The sequence below is a fragment of the Taudactylus pleione genome, unplaced genomic scaffold, assembly GCF_031769625.1.
Source record: "Taudactylus pleione unplaced genomic scaffold, aTauple2 ptg000867l, whole genome shotgun sequence".
Taxonomy (NCBI): Eukaryota; Metazoa; Chordata; class Amphibia; order Anura; family Myobatrachidae; genus Taudactylus; species Taudactylus pleione.
Genome location: NW_028285269.1, coordinates 971,516 through 994,782, shown reverse-complemented (window position 1 = coordinate 994,782; position 23,267 = coordinate 971,516). Strand labels below are relative to the sequence as shown.

At 50.8% G+C, this 23,267-nt stretch overlaps 1 protein-coding gene across 2 annotated transcripts in view; it reads left to right on the top strand.

Moving 5' to 3' along the window:
• The window catches only part of LOC148474224 (tRNA wybutosine-synthesizing protein 4-like), a 289,412-nt gene that overhangs the window by 46,466 nt on the left and 219,679 nt on the right, over positions 1-23,267 (top strand). For both annotated transcript variants that reach the window (XR_015872909.1, XM_088458915.1), the window contains exon 2: positions 14,826-14,881. Coding sequence is in view for 1 of the 2 variants with exons in the window: in XM_088458915.1 (XP_088315041.1) it covers positions 14,843-14,881 (39 nt within the window). In the remaining variant the exon portion in view is untranslated. The remainder of the gene's footprint in view (positions 1-14,825; positions 14,882-23,267) is intronic.

The following is a 23,267-nucleotide window of genomic DNA, read 5'->3' as shown; positions in this document are numbered from 1 at the left end:
GTAATAATAATACTCTATATCCTCCACCTCACTCAGTAATAATGCTCTATATCCTCCCCCTCACTCAGTAATAATAATGCTCTATATCATCCCCCTCACTCAGGAATAATAATACTCTATATGCTCCACCTCAGTAATAATGCTCTATATCCTCCCCCTCACTCAGTAATAATACTCTATATCCTCCCTCTCACTCAGTAATAATGCTCTATATCCTCCCTCTCACTCAGTAATAATTCTCTATATCCTCCCCCTCACTCAGTAGTAATAATAATACTCTATATCCTCCACCTCACTCAGTAATAATGCTCTATATCCTCCCCCTCACTCAGTAATAATAATGCTCTATATTATCCCCCTCACTCAGGAATAATAATACTCTATATGCTCCACCTCAGTAATAATGCTCTATATCCTCCCCCTCACTCAGTAATAATACTCTATATCCTCCCTTTCACTCAGTAATAATACTCTATATCCTACCTCTCACTCAGTGATAATACTACTCTATATCCTCCCTCTCACTCAGTAATAATAATGCTCTTTCTACTTCAGGGTCCATAGGGGGTCCACAGGGTTGACCTTGGGGTATAGGTTGGGAACCAAATCCGGGCACCACGCAGTTAAAGCTTTTAGCTCCCAGGATGCACTTGGGTCCACTCTCCCTATAACCCCACCCCCAAGCCAGAGGCACCTCAGTTTAAGTTGGTGCCCGGCCGGAATCGGGTCACCGTTTAGTGCAGTGGGGAGCTGATTAGCAGCCCCTAAGCTTTATTTTTTCTAAAGGACAAAGTTTTTTATTTTTCCTTTGGATTCTTCAGAGCGGCAGCGTCAGACTGTCCATAGGACGTCTAAGCTGCCGCTCCGTCACCCCGCTGGCGCTGAGACGCCAGTACAGATCTGGGGATCTCAGCGGGACCCCAGAGTCTGTACTAGCCGGACTCTGCGGGCGCCCAGGACTGCTGCCGGATCCACGGGGAGCAGGTAAGGCGCGGGTCACCGCTTGCGGTGATCCGCGCATTTGAAATGCAGTCCTGTGCCTCCGGTCTCTGGGGACAGACCGGAGGCGCCGGCAGTGGCGGCGGGCCCCCCATACCCCGTGTGTCCACTAGACCACCAGGGACTTAGTGTTCGGTGCAGGGAGCCGGCGTCCCGGGGGTTAATAGCCGGCCAGGGGAGACAGCCTTCCCTGTTACAGCGGCTCCTCCCCTCAGCTCAGCGCGCCTTTCAGTATCTATAGTCTGGCGTCGCTGAGCTGCTTCCTCCGCGGGCCACGCTTCTTCTGAGGTCTCCAGCGGCCATTATCTCTGTGGTGCAGCAGAAATCTCTGGAGATGGCAGTGAGCCCAGTCCCCCTGCGTACCTCACCATCAGGTCAGTGTACACAGCGCTGTAGCCTTCCCAGACACTGAATCTGGGTAAGTTGCATGCAGTGTAATAGTGCAGTATATTATATGACATGTTTATGTATATATGTATATATCTGCATTGTATGTGACTTATGCTAGTGCTGACTGTACTTTATTCTCTCACCTGTCAGTGTATATCTATCCCTTTCCTTATCTGCCCTAATACAGCTGTACTTTGGGTGGTTCTGAGACCTCACATTTATATACTTGTTAATATTTGTGAGGTTTGTCACATACTGTTGCGTGCTGCACGTTGCCATATTTTGAGTGGAACTGTGTGTTGCATACGCTGAAAATGGGTCCCTGCAGCTAATTTTTAGTTTCAGTCAGGACCAGTATAGCGCTGCTTGATCACAAGGCTTGGTCAGATATGTCTGACCAGGAGATAGAGCGTTATACTGCACCCATTTCTACTTCAGGGTCCATAGGGTATCCACAGGATACCTTGGGGGTATAGGTGTGACGTCAGTCGCAGGGCACCAAAGAGTTAAGCTTTCAGCCTCCCAGGATGCACTAGGTCCCCCTCCTATACCCCGCCCCCGGGCCAAGGCACCTCAGTTTAGTTTGGTGCCCGGCCGGAGTCGGGTGCACCTGTTGGAGTGGGGGCTAGAAGAGCCCCTGAAGCTTATTCTTCATGCAGCTGTGGCTGCACATCTGGATGTACAGCATGGACAGTCAGTCCTGACGTCCATGCTGTCTTCCCTACACCCCGCCGGTACCAGAACGCCGGTACTGATCCGGGGATGCTGGTGGGCGTCTGGGGTCACAGCTAGCGGTGACCCCAGATGCTCCGGACCATGGCCGGATTCAAGGGGGACAGAGGTAAGCAGCGGGGTCCCGCGGTGGGTCCCCGCTGATCACATGGTCCTAAGTCCCCAGGCAGGGGGCTCCCTGGGGACTGGCTGCAGCGTGGAGCCAGGCGACCAACCTGCGCTTCCACTACCCCCTGGGACAGCGGACCGCAGCAGAGCGGTAGCGCTGCGGCGTCCCAGGGGTTAAATGCATGCCAGGGGAGCGCGCCTTCCCTGTCTCACAGCCGGCGCCTCCCCCGCTGCACACAGCCCTCTCTGCATGCTGCCGACTGGTCCTGTGGCAGCGCTCCTCCCCCAGGCCAGCCTCCTCTCTGCTCCTCGGCGGCCATCTTCTCCAGAACGCATGGTGAACGCTGCTGGAAGCGCTGGACGGAAGCATCGTGGTCTGGGTCCCCCCGCATACCTCTCCTCCGCTGTGGTCAGGTCTGTGTATGCAGCGCTGTGTCCTACCAGGCCCTGTGTCTGTGTAGTTGAGTGATCAGCGCTGTTAGTGCAGGAATTGTTATTTTTCTGCATTGTATGTGACTGTGCTAGCGCTGCTGCCTGTAATCTTTTCTTCTCTAAACTGTCAGCTTTATTACTGTCCCTGTTCTTTCTGCTAAAGCCCTTGCGGTGCGGTGCTGCAGGGTGGTCTCTCGCCTATTTAATACTTAATTGGTGAGAGAGGTCACATACGTGGTGCCATCATGTCTGAAAGTGATTTTCCCCTCCGGCTACAGTGTACCACGTGCAAAGTACCGTTAGCGGAGGGGGAGGGTAGCGCGGAGGGCCTTTGCCGGCAGTGTTTGTCCATGGCGCGGCCTATTACGGTTACAGCACCGGTACAGGAGCCGCCCTGGGCTTGTTTCGCTCAGGCGTTAACAGCTTTAGTGGGCCAGTTAGCTCCGCAGCCCGCGTTTACTCCGATGGGTTTGTCCCAGCAGTCTGTGGTGTCGTCACCCATGCAGGGGTTCCCACGACAATTGGTGGTACCCCACAGTCTCCCTATTTCCCCGCTCCCGGGTTCTCAGGAGCCAGCGTGGGTTAACTCCCTGACGAGTTCTGTACAGCACTTGTCGGATGTGTTGCAAGGGGAGTCTGTGATGCGGTCTCATAAAAGGCCGGTGGCGTCTCTGTCCGCTCCTTATGAGGATGACGAAGGGACGTCTGATGATGGGGAGATTCTAGATCCTTACGATCAGGAACCTCTCCATACTAAGGACGCTGATGCTAAGTCCAAGGTATATATTCCTGGACTTATTCGGGCGGTCCGCACAGCCTTGGTGATTGAGGACGAAGTTCCCCCAGCGGCTAAATCTAAGTATGCCTTTTTCAAAGATGTGAAGGGCGATGCCACAGTCTTTCCTCTTTCGGGTCAGTTGGTGGACCATTTAGAGGAGGCGTGGAAACAACCTGGCAAAAGATACCAGCCGCAGAGACGCCTGGCGGTGGCTTATCCGTTCGCGGATAATTATTTTGCGAAGTGGGAATCCCCTCCACAGGTGGATTCTCACGTGACCCGTCTTGTCCGTAGTGCCACATTGCCGATGCCATCCATGTCCTCCCTTAAGGATGCTACGGACCGCAAGGTAGAAATCTGCCTGAAGTCCGCTTATTCCCTTGCTGGGGGGGCAGCACGGCCGGCTATGGCCATTTGCTGGGTTGCCAGAGCGATGGAGCGCTGGGCGGATTCATTAGAGGCTTCTTTTGAATCCGACTGTCCGGCCGATCAGGCGGAGTTGATTGGCAATCTCCGTGATTCGGCCACCTACATCAACGAGGCGGCTCTAGACATTAGTACTCTGGTGTCTAGAATTTCTTCAGCAGCGGTAGCTGCTCGTCGCACCTTGTGGCTGCGATCCTGGAAGGCGGACGCAGATTCCAAGAAAGGTCTGGAAGCGTTGCCGTTTACCGGAGAAGTTCTCTTCGGTCCGGATCTGGATAAGATTGTGGCCACGCTGGCGGCAGCCAAATCTGCCTGTCTCCCGTCGGCCGCTGCTCCTTCTGGTTCGGGACCATCGTCCTTTCGGTCATCTAGGGCCCAGGGCAGGCCCAAACCACAGTCGTTTCCTCGACAGGCTGGCCCTAAGAAATCGGTCAAGCCCCGGAAGCAGGCATGGAGTACCAGACGTCCGGCCCCCAAGCCAGATGGCAAGCCTGCGGCCTGACGGTCCGGGCCTCCCTTTGGGGGATCCCAGGGTGGGAGGCCGCCTGCTACAGTTCGCCCAGTGTTGGTCGACCACTACGACAGACACTTGGGTTCTGGAGGTGGTTTCCCACGGATACGCCCTCTCCTTCCGGCACAGACCCCCGGCTCGCTTCTTCACCACGGGTCTCCCATCAGACCGGAACAAGGCTACGGAGCTGCGGAAGGTATTGCACACTATGCTCCAGGCTGGAGTTATAGTGGCGGTTCCATTCTCCCAGAGGGGCCAGGGTTTCTATTCAAATCTATTTTTGGTACAGAAACCCAATGGGTCATATCGTCCGATTCTCAACCTCAAAGCACTCAACAAGTCTTTGCGGGTCCCGAAGTTTCGGATGGAGACCCTACGGTCCATCATTCTGGCGCTGGAACCTGGGGACTACTTGGTGTCATTGGACATACAGGACGCTTACCTGCATGTCCCTATTCTTTGGCGCCATCAACAGTTCCTCAGGTTTGCAATCAGCAGCGACCACTTCCAGTTTCGGGCGTTACCTTTTGGCCTGGCAACAGCACCACGTGTTTTCACCAAGGTGATGGCGGTCATGGCGGCTTCTCTGCGGCTGCAGGGAGTCCGCATGTTGCCGTATTTGGACGACCTGTTATTGGTGGCAGGATCTCCAGAGCTCCTGTTACGCCACTTGGACCTGACCATTGCACTGCTGCAACGGCACGGCTGGCTAATCAACTGGCAGAAGTCCACTCTAATCCCGTCTCGGAGGATTCTGCATCTTGGAGCCTTATTGGACTCGGGACAGCAAAGGATCTTCGTGACGGAGGACAAGATCTCTGCTTTACAGTCAAGGGTGCGCAGTTGTCTGCACAGCCGCCGGGTGTCCTTACACTCGGCGATGAGGTTACTGGGCTCCATGGTGTCGGTGTTCGACATGGTGGAATACGCCCAGTTTCACTCCAGACCTCTGCAGCACCTGATCCTGTCCAAGTGGAACGGGCTGACTCAGTCTCTGAAGTCCCAGACGATTGTGCTCACCCAGGAGGTTCGCCTGTCCCTTACGTGGTGGTTACAGACGACCCACCTCAACAAGGGACGTCCGTTCTGGGTTCCAAATTGGGTCCTGTTGACAACGGACGCCAGTCTTCGGGGCTGGGGAGCAGTTTCGGGTCCACACTTGTTCCAGGGCAGGTGGACGCCGACAGAAGCGGAGTTTCCAATAAATATCTTGGAACTCCGTGCGGTCTTCAATGCTCTCCAGCAGGCACAGCGGTTTCTCCAGGGTCGCCCGGTGCAGGTCCAGTCGGACAACGCTACCACCGTGGCCTACATAAACAGGCAAGGAGGAACTCGCAGTCGGGCGGCTCTCGTAGAGGTCTCTCGGATCCTGGTTTGGGCGGAGCGCAATCTTCCGGCCATATCAGCGGTCTTCATCCCGGGAGTGCTCAATTGGGAGGCGGACTTTCTAAGTCGCCAGGACGTTCATCCGGGGGAATGGTCCCTGCACCCGGACGTTTTTCAACTACTGGTGGACAGGTGGGGTCTTCCAGAAATCGACCTCATGGCGTCCCGGCACAACAACAAGTTGCCGGTGTACGGGTCTCGCACAAGAGACGAAGGGGCGTCTCTGGTGGATGCTCTGTCCGTCCGGTGGACGTTCCGGTTCGCATACCTGTTCCCTCCGGTCTCCCTTCTTCCACGGGTAATCCGGAAATTCAAACAGGAAGGAGGGACGCTCCTGTTGATAGCTCCCGCGTGGCCCAGACGGCACTGGTTCTCAGACCTTCAGGGTCTGTCCGTGGACATTCCTCTGCGGTTGCCGCTACGACCGGACCTTCTGTCTCAGGGTCCTTGCCTTCACCCGGACCTGACTCGGCTGTCTTTGACGGCGTGGCTGTTGAGACGGCCATGCTGAGGTCCCGGGGGTTTTCCAGCTCTGTGGTGCGTACCATGTTACGAGCTCGGAAACCGTCTTCCGCGAGGATATACCATCGCGTGTGGCATACGTTCTTCCAGTGGTGTCGACCGAGAGGTTATGCACCGCGGGAGTTTCGTCTGTCTCGGATTCTCGCCTTCCTGCAAGCGGGACTAGATCATGGGCTTCGCCTTGCTTCTTTGAAGGTACAGGTTTCGGCCCTATCTGTCTGGTTTCACCGTAGGATTGCTACAATCCCGGATGTGCGCACCTTTATGCAGGGTGTTCTCCGCATTCAGCCGCCCTTTGTTCCACCTGTGGCGCCTTGGGATTTGGCTGTGGTCCTGAGGGCTCTCCAAGGACCGCCGTTTGAACCACTGGGCTCAGTGGATCTTAAATGGCTAACAGCTAAGACTGTTTTCCTTCTGGCCATTGCTTCGGCCAGACGTGTTTCTGAGTTAGGGGCTCTTTCTTGTAGACCCCCTTTCTTGGTTTTTTATGGGAACAGGGCAGTGCTCCGCACTCGGCCCGAGTTTCTTCCCAAAGTTATTTCCCAGTTTCATATTAACGAGGAAATAGTTGTTCCGGCCTTTAACTCACCGGGTCTTTCCGTGGGTGAGGCCTCTTTGGATGTTGTGCGGGCCTTAAGGACTTATGTTGACCGCACTTCTTCGTTTAGGAAGTCGGACGCTTTGTTTGTCCTCTTTGGCTTCCGTAAAAAGGGTTGGCCTGCTTCAAAGCAAACTTTGGCAGCCTGGATCCGTATGGCTATTTCTGAAGCTTATCTTCATGAAGGCCTACCGGTCCCTCCTTCTCTGAAGGCTCATTCCACTAGGTCTGTGGGTCCTTCGTGGGCAGCTCGACGTGGTGCCTCGGCAGTTCAGATCTGCAAGGCTGCTACGTGGTCTTCTGTCCATACCTTCGTGAGGTATTACAGGTTTGACACCTTCGCCTCTCAGGATGCTTCCTTCGGGCGGCGGATTCTCCTTTCTGCACAGGAGCGTCCCCACCCTTAAAGGATACTGCTTTGGGACATCCCCAAGGTATCCTGTGGATACCCTATGGACCCTGAAGTAGAAAATATGAGATATGGTAAGAACTTACCCTTGTTATCTCTATTTCTACGAAGTCCATAGGGTTCCACAGGACTCCCGCCCTGTCGCACCTGTGCTGCAGATGGGCTTTGCTCTGGTCACCGGTTTTCCGTCTCCCTCTGGTGAGAATGTGATTCTTGTATGTGTCCAGATCTTTGTTCTCTCTCTTCCTTCTCCTCCTCCGGCCTATGGCTTGGTAACTAACTGAGGTGCCTTGGCCCGGGGGCGGGGTATAGGAGGGGGACCTAGTGCATCCTGGGAGGCTGAAAGCTTAACTCTTTGGTGCCCTGCGACTGACGTCACACCTATACCCCCAAGGTATCCTGTGGAACCCTATGGACTTCGTAGAAATAGAGATAACAAGGGTAAGTTCTTACCATATCTCATATTTTTTACTATCCTGCAAGCTGCAGGTGTTAGTGCGGAGGATTTAACTCTTAAAGGGTTCTGTATGTGGCGTCATCGGGTGCCGGCCCCTTTCACGACCCCCTTGGGCGGTTTGTTTTCTCGGGATCCTCTTAATTGCGGATCGCCGGGCGGGCCCCATTGTTGTACCTCACTTGGGGTTACTTCACCATACTGCCCTTTTTCATCTCAGGGTATCTCGCAGTTTCTTGCACTCTTCGCCTGTGACACAGACTACCGCTCCCTACAGGGGTTTTTCGAGTATATGAATTCCCCCTGGTGCCACAATAGTCTGTCATTCCCCTTGCAGGGATTACCACAACAGCCACCCTGGGTGGATGTCGTTTTTCTATGAAACGCAAATTGGCGTGGTTGACGCCCTGTGCTTACTTCCCACTTGGCTCTACCGTGAACTGGATACTGTTTTGGGCTCTTTCCCTCTTACACGGGGGGAAGCCTATCTCAAGTATTATTATCCCTGTTTTAGGGCTGGTAGCAGGTCCATTCTGCACCTGTATCATACACCCTCAGTATTACGTGCCTTTTGGGTGCCTGTTGCTGACTAGCGGGTGGATCGCATGGCGGGACTCTGGCTGTTGCCAGATAGGAGGTATTACAACAGTGTTTGGTCTCCTGTCCCAAATTCCCTGAGGGTCATCATGAGCCCCTCCTGGGGTGGATGGGCGTGTTACTCGTCGGATTACAGACGTTACTACGCATCCCATTCCTGCGTGGTCGGATTCTTCTGATCCGTAGGTGGTAACTCTGCCTGAAATCAGTATACTCGCTTTCAGGGATTGTTACCCATCCTACCATGGCTATAGCATGGTTGGTTAATACTATTGCATACTGAGCTGATGCATTTGTAATGTTTTTTCCCCTCCAACACGTCTGGGGTTCAAATGTATTTGGTTGCTCACGTAATATATGCAGATGTCATAGGTGGACATGCCTATATTGGATACCAGCTCCTAATTTTCAGAGTTCCGGCTGCGACGGTAACCTCCGTAATACCCTATGGCTGCGCTCTGGGAATGCAGAGGTGCAGATACCATCTATAGGGTATATCTTGTTGGGTCCTGACCTTGACAGTGGCAGTACAAATTTCCCGCCGTCAGCTATGCTCACTACGGGGCCTCAGACTATTAAGTCTTTTTGTCCTCTGGGTCAGCCTAAAGGTCTGTTTCTTCATAGACTGTCGGCCTTTACAAGGGCCGACATATCCAGTTCCGAGCAGACCTGGACTGCCAGCCGATCCTGCTTCTGAACCTACGGATATATCGTCAGCCTGACGAGACAGGCCTACCACTGGGAGATGGCGATTTCTCAGTTTGCCCGGTACTAGTGTCTAGTTGCCGCGGCTACGTGGGTAGGAGGGTACGCACTCTCTTTGCTCAGGCGGCCTATTTCCATGTGATGGTACGCAGGCCCTTATTCGGAACAGGGCCTTACAAATCCAGAAAGCTATACAGTTGTTGCGGTAAGCGGAGCTAATTGGGCCATCCCCACTTTCTCAGCGAGGGACTGGTTGTTCTGCTTTCTTTCTGGTGCGGTGGCTGAATGGTCCTCTTTGGCCTATTCTCTGTCTCAATTCCCCGAACCAGTTCCTAAAGCTACCTGGGCTCAGGAAGCAATCCCTATGCTCCATCATACTATGTTTGGAACCTGGGGACTTTATGGTATCACTGGATATACAGGACGCGTGCCTACGGGTACTTACAGAGACCTTACCTCAGCATGGACTGAGGTTTGCTGTATCACAGCACTTACGATTTTTCGGGCTCTGCCTGTTGGGACTGCTCTCAGCCCCACAGGGGTTTACCAGCGTTTTGGATTTTCTGACAGTTCTTCTGTTCAGTATATCCCAATGCTCCTGTACCTGGATGGCCTCCTGCTCTTAGCAGGATCACCGGGGTACTTTACAGCCGGGTCTGACTGACTGACAGGGGGGTTGACTGCAGACGTTTAATCAATGGGGAAAAAGTCCTCCCTGCATCCCTCTCTGGGTATTCTTCACCTAGGAGCCCTGCTGGATTCTCAGAATCTGAGAATTCTTCTGGCATAAGACGGCATCTCCACTCTTCCATTAGGAGTACATGGATGTCTGCGCAGTCGACATATGTCTTTACACTCTGGGATGCATGGTCCACTATTCAGTGTCTGCCTTTGGAAGGGTGGAATGGGCTTAGTTCCATTCCAGGCCTTTCCATAATTGGCTTATCTCCAGATGGAACAAGTTATTTCTGTCTGATCACTGTTCAAACGATGATGCTCTCCCCGGAGGCAAGTCGGTCCCTTTTCGGGTGACTATGGCCATCTCGTCCAGGGTATTCTTTGCTAAGGACAGTGTCTGGTTCGCATCCATTTCAGTGCAGTTGGATGTCTGTCGATTCCACCCTGTCAATTAACTGGTTGGAACTTTAGCCTGTCTTGGGCCTTCACTCTGGCATAACCCTTGTTTCCCGGTGAACCTGAAAAAGTTCAGTCCGACAGGGTCAGAACAGTGGCTTCCTTTTTAGCAATACTGTTCGTTGGGTGGCAATGTCAGGTATGTCATACATTCGGACATTGTCTGAGGGTCTCCTCCCGACCATCTCGACAGTGTTCATTTCAGGTGCTCTCCATTGGTAAGCGGGAGTCCTCAGCCGTCACGACGTGCATCCAGGGGACTAGTCTCTTCCCCAAGAGAGGTTTCATCTCCTGGTGAGCAGGGGGGGGGGGGTCCTCCTGAGGTGACCCTCATGGCCTTCTGACTCTATCACACTATGGTGTTACAGTCCAACTCTGGGGATTCTGAAGCAACCTTCAGTGACTCTTTGTCGGTGAAGTAGTTCTTCCAATTTGTGTACCTGTGTTCTCCGGTCTCCATTCTTCCTCGAGGGAAGTGTTTCAATCGAGACGGAGATGCTTTCCTGCTGGTGGCTCCTGATTGCCCCAGATGTCAGGGGTACTTGGTTTTTTGGAGTCTCTCCATCGATACTCCATTCCTGATGCTTCACTGCCCAGACCTGTTGTCTCAGGGTCCTGGGGTTTGTCTTGGACCTGGGTCGTTTGTCTTTGACTGCGTCCCTACAGTGGTCTTACGGCTTCCCTGGCTTTGTCATCGTTGGAATGATTAGAGCACATGGATCAGTTTTTGCTGGGACCTACCACAAACTGTGGCAGCCATAATTCTTATGGTATTATACCTGTCGATATGATCCTCTGGTGTCCAGGATTTCCAGATATTCTGGCATTCCTTCCGGCTGGCTTGGGTTTCACCCTCGGCCTGGCCTTCCTGACAGTGCGGATCTCTACACTGTCAGTATGATTAAGATATGGAATTGCTCCGCTCTGGTATCCAGTTCATCCTTTGGAGTGTTTTCTGGATTATGCCTCCATTTGTCCTCCCTAGGGACTCCTTGGGAGTTAGTAGTGGTTCTTCGTTGACTCCGGGGAAAGTTAATGGAACCGCTGGTTGTGATTGCCATTACATGGTCTATTGCTTTGGCTTTCTCTCAGGGAGTTTATATCACCCAGGTGAGTGTCGGAATTGGGAGCGTTCTCATGTGGCTCCCTCTTCTGGAGGGCATCTTGTCAGGGTGTGAGTTGCTCTCACCCTGTGTTTCTTCTTAGTGATTTTTAGGTTCCATATTATTCTGGAACTTATGGTGAGGCCATTCAGTCCCCAGTCTTATCGGCTGGTGTGGCCTCATTGACTGTGGTCCGGCCTCTGTGGATTTATGTGATCCGTTCAAGTTCCTGACGGAAATCGGACTCCTTATTGGTGGTCTGAGATTTCTGGTTTTAACAGGAAAGGATGGCCGGCCTATGGCCAAATGTTGGCTGGACGGCCTCGTATGTCTTCTTCAGGGGCCTACCCATGGGTAGGCCTTTCTGTTGTTGATGCTTGTTTTTTCTCGGGCCATGTAACCCTCGTGGGTGGCTCGCTGTGGCGCCTTGGCTGTTTTGCCTTGCTAGATGGCCACGTGGTCTTCTGCCCACACCTTTTTAAGGTTCTAGGCATTGGTTTCCTTTGCCTCTCCGGATGCTTCCTTTTTGGCGGCGGATTCTCCTCTCAGCACAGGAGCGTCCCCTCCCTTGGTTGAACTGCTTTGGGACATCCCCAAGGTCAACCCTGTGGACCCCCTATGGACCCTGAAGTAGAAAACAAGAGATATGGTAAGAACTTACCTTTGTTATCTCTGTTTCTACGAAGTCCATAGGGTCCACAGGGCGCCCGCCCTGACGCACCTGGCTTCAAATGGGCTGTGTGGCTGATCCCCCATTTCTGTGAGTATGGTTATCGAGTGTTCCAGTTTTCTCTCTCTTTTTTTCTCCTCCTCCGGCCTTTGGCTACTTACAAACTGAGGTGCCTCTGGCTTGGGGGTGGGGTTATAGGGAGAGTGGACCCAAGTGCATCCTGGGAGCTAAAAGCTTTAACTGCGTGGTGCCCGGATTTGGTTCCCAACCTATACCCCAAGGTCAACCCTGTGGACCCTATGGACTTCGTAGAAACAGAGATAACAAAGGTAAGTTCTTACCATATCTCTTGTTATATCCTCCCTCTCACTCAGTAATAATACTACTCTATATCCTCCCTCTCACTCAGTAATAATAATGCTCTATATCCTCCCTCTCACTCAGTAATAATACTCTATATGCTCCCCCTCACTCAGTGATAATACTACTCTATATCCTCCCTCTCACTCAGTAATAATAATGCTCTATATCCTCCACCTCACTCAGGAATAATAATACTCTATATGCTCCCCCTCACTCAGTGATAATACTACTCTATATCCTCCCTCTCACTCAGTAATAATAATGCTCTATATCCTCCCTCTCACTCAGTAATAATACTCTATATGCTCCCCCTCACTCAGTGATAATACTACTCTATATCCTCCCTCTCACTCAGTAATAATAATGCTCTATATCCTCCACCTCACTCAGGAATAATAATACTCTATATGCTCCCCCTCAGTAATAATAATGCTCTATTTCCTCCCTCTCACTCAGTAATAATGCTCTGTATCCTCCACCTCACTCAGTAATAATGCTCTATATCCTCCCTTTCACTCAGTAATAATAATACTCTATATCATCCCCCTCACTCAGTAATAATAATGCTCTATATCCTCCCTCTCACTCAGTAATAATTCTCTATATCCACCCCCTCACTCAGTAATAATGCTCTATATCCTCCCCCTCACTCAGTAATAATAATGCTCTATATCCTCCCCCTCACTCAGTAATAATAATGCTCTATATCCTCCCCCTCACTCAGGGCTCTATTTACTACAATCCGCATATTGAATGCAGATTGTAGTGTGATATAAACGACTAAATTCGCATGTGAATACAGCCAATATCACAGGCATTTACTACAAATCCCTTACAGGGACAGAGCTTGCGATAAAGCTCTCTACCTACAAATCCCCTTCGGAGCCTTATCACGGTATTTTTTTGCAAAAAATACCGTGGCAAAGTGCACGCACCGGCCGCCGCTACTGCCCCGCCGCCTGGCGCTAAGCCCCACCCCCCACGGTCGTGGCCTCCCGCGACCCCCCCTCCCCCCCAGCCTGTGTATCGGTCAGTGAGGATACTGTATATACTGTGTATCGGTCAGTGAGGATACTGTGTATCGGTCAGTGAGGATACTGTATATACTGTGTATCGGTCAGTGAGGATACTGTATATACTGTGTATCGGTCAGTGAGGATACTGTATATACTGTGTATCGGTCAGTGAGGATACTGTATATACTGTGTATCGGTCAGTGAGGATACTGTGTATCGGTCAGTGAGGATACTGTATATACTGTGTATCGGTCAGTGAGGATACTGTATATACTGTGTATCGGTCAGTGAGGATACTGTATATACTGTGTATCGGTCAGTGAGGATACTGTATATACTGTGTATCGGTCAGTGAGGATACTGTATATACTGTGTATCGGTCAGTGAGGATACTGTATAGACTGTGTGTGGGTCAGTGAGGATACTGTATATACTGTGTATCGGTCAGTGAGGATACTGTATATACTGTGTGTGGGTCAGTGAGGATACTGTGTATAGGTCAATGGTGATACTGTATATACTGTGTATGGGTCAGTGAGGATACTGTATATACTGTGTATGGGTCAGTGAGGATACTGTGTATAGGTCAGTGAGGATACTGTATATACTGTGTATAGGTCAGTGAGGATACTGTATATACTGTGTATCGGTCAGTGAGGATACTGTATATACTGTGTGTGGGTCAGTGAGGATACTGTGTATAGGTCAATGGTGATACTGTATATACTGTGTATCGGTCAGTGAGGATACTGTATATACTGTGTATGTGTCAGTGAGGATACTGTATATACTGTGTATGGGTCAGTGAGGATACTGTATATACTGTGTATGGGTCAGTGAGGATACTCTGTATATACTGTGTATGGGTCAGTGAGGATACTCTGTATATACTGTGTATGGGTCAGTGAGGATACTCTGTATATACTGTGTATGGGTCAGTGAGGATACTCTGTATATACTGTGTATGGGTCAGTGAGGATACTGTATATACGGTGTGTGGGTCAGTGAGGATACTGTATATACTGCGTGTGGGTCAGTGAGGATACTGTATATACTGCGTGTGGGTCAGTGAGGATACTGTATATACTGTGTATGGGTCAGTGAGGATACTGTATATACGGTGTATGGGTCAGTGAGGATACTGTATATAACCGCTTTACTTTTTGGAGTTTAGTACATGGGATTTAGTTTGTAGTCCCCATTGATAATAATGACTGCGACCTGCAGCGCTAATTAGCACTTCTCTGGAGGTTTTTGTGAATTCTCCTGCAATGTTCTATTAGTACATAGGTACACTACATAATATGTCATGTGAAAAACTCCTTGATACATAGGCCCCTTTTTACCTAAGTGTGAATCTCATTCATAGGGCTGCCGGGTGTCCCTGGGTCATGGATACAGATAACGGAAGTAGATGTTTTACTAATGTGTAGATTGATGATATGGAAGCGATTTTCTGTAGCTCTTACTATGACTTATTCTGTGCCTACAGATCCTACGGGAGCGCACATGGCAGAACACATGGAGAATATGAAGAGAGACGCGTGTGTGAGTCCTGTATTCCTCACTGTGTGGCGTGTTGTATGCAGTGTGACATATATATTATCTGTGTCTCCTCTCCCCAAGGTCCTATTCTCCTCCTTTACATTCTCTATGCTGATGATACTTATATCTACCTCATCCCCTCTCTTCTCCCTCGTATGTCTAACTGTCTCTCTGCTATCTCTTCTCTCTCTTCTCCCTCGTATGTCTAACTGTCTCTCTACTATCTCTTCTATCTCTTCTCCCTCGTATGTCTAACTGTCTCTCTGCTATCTCTTCTCTCTTCTCCCTCGTATGTCTAACTGTCTCTCTACTATCTCTTCTATCTCTTCTCCCTCGTATGTCTAACTGTCTCTCTGCTATCTCTTCTATCTCTTCTCCCTCGTATGTCTAACTGTCTCTCTGCTATCTCTTCTCTCTCTTCTCCCTCCTATGTCTAACTGTCTCTCTGCTATCTCTTCTCGCTCTTCTCCCTCGTATGTCTAACTGTCTCTCTGCTATCTCTTCTATCTCTTCTCCCTCGTATGTCTAACTGTCTCTACTATCTCTTCCTGGATGTCCCAGATGTTCCCTCTTTTCCATGCCCTGCAGTAATAGGGATCCCTGACCCACATATCTCTGTGCTCCCTCTTTTCCATGCACTTCAGTCATAGGGATCCCTGACCCCACATATCACTGTGCTCCCTCTTTTCCAGGCACTGCAGTCATAGGGATCCCTGATCCTGCATATCACTATGATCCCTACTCTCCACTAACTGCAGTAATAGGGATCCCTGACCCCACATATCTCTGTGCTCCCTCTTTTCCATGCACTGCAGTCATAGGCATCTCTGACCCCACATATCACTGTGATCCCTACTTTACACTATCTGCAGTCATAGGGATCCCTGACCCCACATATCACTATGATCCCTACTCTCCACTAACTGCAGTAATAGGGAACCCTGACCCCACATATCACTGTGATCCCTCTTTTCCATTGACTGCAGTCATAGGGATCCCTGACCCCACATATCTCTGTGCTCCCTCTTTTCCATGCACTGCAGTCATAGGGATCCCTGACCCCACATATCACTGTGATCCCTACTCTCCACTAACTGCAGTAATAGGGATTCCTGATCCCACATATCTCTGTGCTCCCTACTTTACACTCACTGCAGTCATAGGGATCCCTGACCCCACATATCACTATGATCCCTACTCTCTACTAACTGCAGTAATAGGGATTCCTGATCCCACATATCTCTGTGCTCCCTCTTTTTCATGCACTGCAGTATTAGGGATCCCTGATCCTGCATATCACTATGATCCCTACTCTCCACTAACTGCAGTAATATGGATCCCTGACCCCACATTTCACTGTCGTCCCTACTTTCCACTAACTGCAGTAATAGGGATCCCTGACCCCACATATCTCTGTGCTCCCTCTTTTCCATGCACTGCAGTCATAGGCATCTCTGACCCCACATATCACTGTGATCATTACTTTACACTAACTGCAGTCATAGGGATCCCTGATCCCACATATCACTATGATCCCTACTCTCCACTAACTGCAGTAATAGGGAAACCTGACCCCACATATCACTGTGATCCCTATTTTCCATTGACTGCAGTCATAGGGATTCCTGACCCCACATATCTCTGTGCTCCCTCTTTTCCATGCCCTGCAGTCATAGTGATCCCTGACCCCATATATCTCTGTGCTCCCTCTTTTCCATGCACTCCAGTCATAGGGATCCCTGACCCCACATATCACTGTGATCCCTACTCTCCACTAACTGCAGTAATAGGGATTCCTGATCCCACATATCTCTGTGCTCCCTCTTTTCCATGCACTGCAGTCATAGGGATCCCTGACCCCACATATCACTGTGCTCCCTACTCTCATTAACTGCAGTAATATGGATCCCTGACCCCACATATCACTGTCATCCCTACTTTCCACTAACTGCAGTAATAGGGATCCCTGACCCCACATATCTCTGTGCTCCCTCTTTTCCATGCACTGCAGTCATAGGGATCCCTGACCCCACATATCTCTGTGCTCCCTCTTTTCCAGGCACTGCAGTCATAGGGATCCCTGATCCTGCATTTCACTATGATCCCTACTCTCCACTAACTGCAGTAATAGGGATCCCTGACCCCACATATCTCTGTGCTCCCTCTTTTCCATGCACTGCAGTCATAGGCATCTCTGTCCCCACATATCACTGTGATCCCTACTTTACACTAACTGCAGTCATAGGGATCCCTGACCCCACATATCACTATGATCCCTACTCTCCACTAACTGCAGTAATAGGGAAACCTGACCCCACATATCACTGTGATCCCTCTTTTCCATTGACTGCAGTCATAGGGATTCCTGACCCCACATATCTCTGTGCTCCCTCTTTTCCATGCCCTGCAGTCATAGGGATCCCTGACCCCACATATCACTGTGATCCCTACTCTCCACTAACTGCAGTAATAGGGATTCCTGATCCCACATATCTCTGTGCTCCCTCTTTTCCATGCACTGCAGTCATAGGGATCCCTGACCCCACATATCACTGTGCTCCCTACTCTCATTAACTGCAGTAATATGGATCCCTGACCCCACATATCACTGTCATCCCTACTTTCCACTAACTGCAGTAATAGGGATCCCTGACCCCACATATCTCTGTGCTCCCTCTTTTCCATGCACTGCAGTCATAGGGATCCCTGATCCTGCATTTCACTATGATCCCTACTCTCCACTAACTGCAGTAATAGGGATCCCTGACCCCACATATCACTGTGATCCCTCTTTTCCATTGACTGCAGTCATAGGGATTCCTGACCCCACATATCTCTGTGCTCCCTCTTTTCCATGCACTGCAGTCATAGGGATCCCTGACCCCACATATCTCTGTGCTCCCTCTTTTCCATGCACTGCAGTCATAGGGATCCCTGACCCCACATATCTCTGTGCTCCCTCTTTTCCATGCACTGCAGTAATAGGGATCCCTGACCCCACATATCTCTGTGCTCCCTCTTTTCCATGCTCTGCAGTCATAGGGATCCCTGACCCCACATATCACTGTGCTCCCTCTTTTCCATGCACTGCAGTCATAGGGATCCCTGATCCTGCATATCACTATGATCCCTACTCTCCACTAACTGCAGTAATAGGGATCCCTAACCCCACATATCTCTGTGCTCCCTCTTTTCCATGCACTGCAGTCATAGGCATCTCTGACCCCACATATCACTGTGATCCCTACTTTACACTATCTGCAGTCATAGGGATCCCTGACCCCACATATCACTATGATCCCTACTCTCCACTAACTGCAGTAATAGGGAACCCTGACCCCACATATCACTGTGATCCCTCTTTTGCATTGACTGCAGTAATAGGGATCCCTGACCCCACATATCTCTGTGCTCCCTCTTTTCCATGCACTGCAGTCATAGGGATCCCTGATCCTGCATATCACTATGATCCCTACTCTCCACTAACTGCAGTAATAGGGATCCCTAACCCCACATATCACTGTGATCCCCACTTTACACTCACTGCAGTCATAGGGTTCCCTGACCCCACATATCACTGTGATCCCTCTTTTCCATTGACTGCAGTCATAGGGATCCGTGACCCCACATATCTCTGTGCTCCCTTTTTTCCATGCACTGCAGTCATAGGGATTCCTGACCCCACATATCTCTGTGCTCCCTCTTTTCCATGCACTGCAGTCATAGGGATCCCTGACCCCACATATCACTGTGATCCCTCTTTTCCATTGACTGCAGTCATAGGGATCCCTGACCCCACATATCTCTGTGCTCCCTCTTTTCCATGCACTGCAGTAATAGGGATCCCTGACCCCACATATCTCTGTGCTCCCTCTTTTCCATGCACTGCAGTCATAGGGATCCCTGACCCCACATAGCTCTGTGATCCCTCTTTTCCATGCACTGCAGTCATAGGGATCCCTGACCCCACATATCACTGTGATCCCTCTTTTCCATGCACTGCAGTAATAGGGATCCCTGACCCCACATATCTCTGTGCTCCCTCTTTTCCATGCACTGCAGACATAGGGATCCCTGACCCCACATATCACTGTGATCCCTCTTTTCCATGCACTCCAGTCATAGGGATCCCTGACCCCATGTCTGGTAGTGAGGGTGATGGGTCACATACAGTATACTGGTATCCTCCTCACCATGTCTGGTAGTGAGGGTGATGGGTCACATACAGTATACTGGTATCCTCTCCCCCATGTCTGGTAGTGAGAGTGAAGGGTCACATACAGTATACTGGTATCCTCTCCCCCATGTCTGGTAGTGAAGTGATGGGTCACATACAGTATACAGATATCCTCTCCACCATGTCTGGTAGTGAGGTTGATGGGTCACATGCAGTATACAGATATCCTCTTCACCATGTCTGGTAGTGAGGGTGATGGGTCACATACAGTATACTGGTATCCTCTCCCCCATGTCTGGTAGTGAGGGTGATGGGTCACATACAGTATACTGGTATCCTCTCCCCCATGTCTGATAGTGAGAGTGATGGGTCACATACAGTATACTGGTATCCTCTCCCCCATGTCTGATAGTGAGAGTGATGGGTCACATACAGTATACTGGTATCCTCTCCCCCCATGTCTGGTAGTGAGAGTGATGGGTCACATACAGTATACTGGTATCCTCTCCCCCATGTCTGGTAGTGAGAGTGATGGGTCACATACAGTATACTGGTATCCTCTCCCCCATGTCTGGTAGTGAGAGTGATGGGTCACATACAGTATACTGGTATCCTCTCCCCCATGTCTGGTAGTGAGAGTGATGGGTCACATACAGTATACTGGTATCCTCTCCCCCATGTCTGGCTGATGTGTGGCAGGTGGAGGCACCCCAAACTAGACCGGCTAAAAGAGTTTTGCTGTCGTCTCAATCTACTCTGTATGATGACGATGATATGTCATCTGATAATGGGGTGCTCCCAGATGACTCTGACTCCGAGTCCTGTACACGTGAGGTTGAGCCCAAGTCAAAAATTTATTTTCCGGGTCTGATACAAGCTGTCCGTGCGGCCTTGGTCATAGAGGAGGACGATCCTCCAGCACCTAAATCCAAGCATGCTTTTTTCAAGGACATAAAGGTGACTGCTGCTATATTTCCTTTGTCCGACCAGCTGGTGGATCACCTGGAGGTGGTGTGGAAGCGTTACCAGCCGCTGAAGCACCTTGCCTATGCTTATCCCTTTGCTGAGGACTATTTTTCTAAATGGGAAACTTCACCGGCAGTGGATTCCCATGTAACACGCTTGGTTAAAAGCGCCACTTTCCCTATGCCTTCCACGTCGTCCCTGAAGGATACCACAGATAGAAAGGTGGAGGTTTGCCTGAAGTCCATTTATATATTATATCCATTTCAGGTGCCACGTGCAGACCAGCCATGGCTATCTGCTGGGTGGCTCGTGCTATGGAATATTGGGCAAACACCCTGGAAAAGACGGTACCAGGGAGAAGTTGAATCTTGTGGGCAACCTCCAAGTTTCAGCTACCTATGTTAATGAGGCTGCCTTGGATGTCAGCTTATTGAATGCCAGGGTTTCCACTGCGGCTTCGGTCTTGGAGGGCAGATGCCAACTCCAAGAAGTGTTTACCTTACAACGGTAAAGTATTGTTTGGCCCGAATTTGGATAAAATTGTAGATACACTGGCAGCGGCAAAGTCGGATTGTCTGCCCTCTGCTCCTGCTCCTGCTCCCTCGGGGTCTCGGACTTCGTCCTTTCAGACCTATCAGGTCCCAGGTAAGGTCAGAACTCGGTGCTTTCCTAGGCCGTCAACCACAAAGAAAACTACCAAGCCTAAGAAACAAGCATGGAGTTCGAGGCGTGCGGCTGCCAAATGTGATGACTAGCCCTCAGCCTGATGGGGCGGGCCTCCCCCTGGGAGATCGCAGGATGGGAAGCCGTCTTCCTTAATTCGCCCAACAATGGTGTCAGACTACAGCAGACCTGGGGGAGAGAAGTGGTCTCAAGGGTACGCCCTCTCCTTCCGCAGAAGGCATCCCCATAAGTTCTTCTGCACAGGCCTCCTGTCAAACAATGAAAAGGCCTTGGCTATTCAAGGGGTAGTACAATCCATGCTTCAGGCAGGGGTCATTGTACTGGTCCCGTTAGCCCAGAAGGGAACGGGTCATTATTCCAGCCTTTCTACTTCAGGGTCCATAGCAGGTCCACTGGAAACCTTTCGGTATAGGTGATGACATAGACATCCGGGCACTATGCAGTTAACTTTTTCTCCCAGGATGCAATGGGGCCTCCCTCTATACCCCGCCCCTTGGCCGGAGGCTCCGCAGTTTCGTTTGGTGCCCGGCCGGTGTCAGGTCACTGTATTGCAGTGGGGCTGTTAGAAAAACTTGACATTTTCTGGCTATTCATAAGTGCGGTCAGCGTGAACAGTCCAGTGGAAGTTCGCACGGCCACATCATCACCCCGCTGGTGCTGAGACGCCGGTACTGATCCATGCCTCTCGGCGGGCCTCAGGGGTCTTGGCTAGCAGGGACCCCGGAGGATTCCTAGACTGCGACTGGACGCTACGGGGTGCAGGTAAGCGACGCGGTGGTGCGTGCCAAGATGCAGTCTTTTTCCTCCAGGGTTGGGGTACACCCTGGGGATGACAGCAAGTGTCGCCAGGCACTGAGTCCTGCGTCCACACTAAGCCACCTGGGACTGGAGTTCTACGGAAAACTCCAGCGTCCCAGGGGTTACATGCTGGCCAGGGGAGGCAGCCTTCCCTGTTTGACAGCTGGCTCCTCCCAGCTGGTGGACACGCCTTTGCGCTGGGATCTGGTTGGTCTGTGACAGCTTCCTGTTTCCGGCTCCGCCTCCCCATGAGTCCTTCGCTGGTTATTCTCCTGGCTGTGTGTCGCTGATCTCCACAGGCGGTGCGGAGTACGGGTCCCCCTACAGACCTCTCCTCTGATTGGTGGTCAGTGTATGTAGCACTTTTGTCCTACTAGACGCTAAGGGGTCTACTTACTAAGGGGAGAAAAAGGTGAAAAACGCTAAAGACAGAGAAAACCCCTGTACATAGCGCTGAAGGGATTGTCTCTGCCTGCAGCCTCCCAGTGCTAAGTGCAGGCTACAATATCACACTGCACCTGGGGCACATCAACCCCTATGGCAGCGCAGTGTGTCCCAGGTATTACTAAGAGGAGATGTCACTTACCGTCTGATGACTTCTCCAGCGCTGATCTTTTAGATTGTAAGCTCTTACGAGCAAGGCCCTCTACCCTCTTGTGCTTCTCCCTACTTTAGTTTCATCTACTTCTTACTCACCACTAGGGCACCTCACACTTGGTGCTTACGCTCTGCTGCCTATCTGGGTGATATGGTCACTAATGTAGCAATATATATTATCCATGTCCTGTATTGTATTGTTCTGTAAGTCGCTTGTCTACAACTTGTTTATGTACTGTGTAAGGCGCTGCGGAACATTTGTGGCGCCATATATAGATAAATTATGATAATAATAATGTCTCCTCACTGGAGAAGCAGGACTTGAGCTGTGTCAGGTTGGCCATTTGTAAAGTTTGTTGAAAAAAAATAGAAGTCGCTGCTGCCGCCGCCGCCGCCGGCCGGAGATGGTGAGTAACACAGGGCTGTAGGGGAGGGCTCTCAGCTGTTACCGCCGAGGGGGGGACTTAGCGCTCACCCTCCTCGGTTGGTCTGTTTTTAGTAACTGCTGCGGTAGCCAGATCCTGTATTCGCAGTGGTAACAGGAGACGCAGGAGTGGCATTAACGCTGAGTCTTAGTACATAGACCCCTAAGTCTCTCTGTAGTTGACTTAAGGAAGTGCCATTAAGTGCCGGTATTATTGTTTTCTGCAGTTGTTTGCGACTATATGCTAGCTCTGTCTGTTCTTACCATAGAAAACAATCATTCTCTTGTTGCTATCCCTGTATTCTGCTATTCTGGGCCATAAGCGCGGGTGTGGCTCGGGTGTGGCGCGAGTCGCAGCTGAGACTCCATCTCTGGTAAATGATCCTCTTTACTATGTCTGGCAGTGAGAGTAACCCCTATTATACTGCGCTGTAATAAATGTACAGCAGTGTTAGGGGCAGGGGACATGGCCTCTGAGGAGTTACTGCCCCGGGTCCTTCTGAGGCTTCTGCCGTTCAGCAGCCATTGCGGGGCGGTTAGCAGGACCTCCTATGTGTCCACAGCTCAGTTTTCAACAACATCACCTTTCCCCAGCGCCAAACCTGCTGCAACCTCCTGCACAGGCTTTGCCCCCTCAGTGGGTTAATACAGTTCCTGCTATATTGCAGGGTGCGACTGAGATACGCCAGCAGACCAGCTAAAAGGGTCTTGCTATCGTTTCAATCTACTGTATATGATGATGA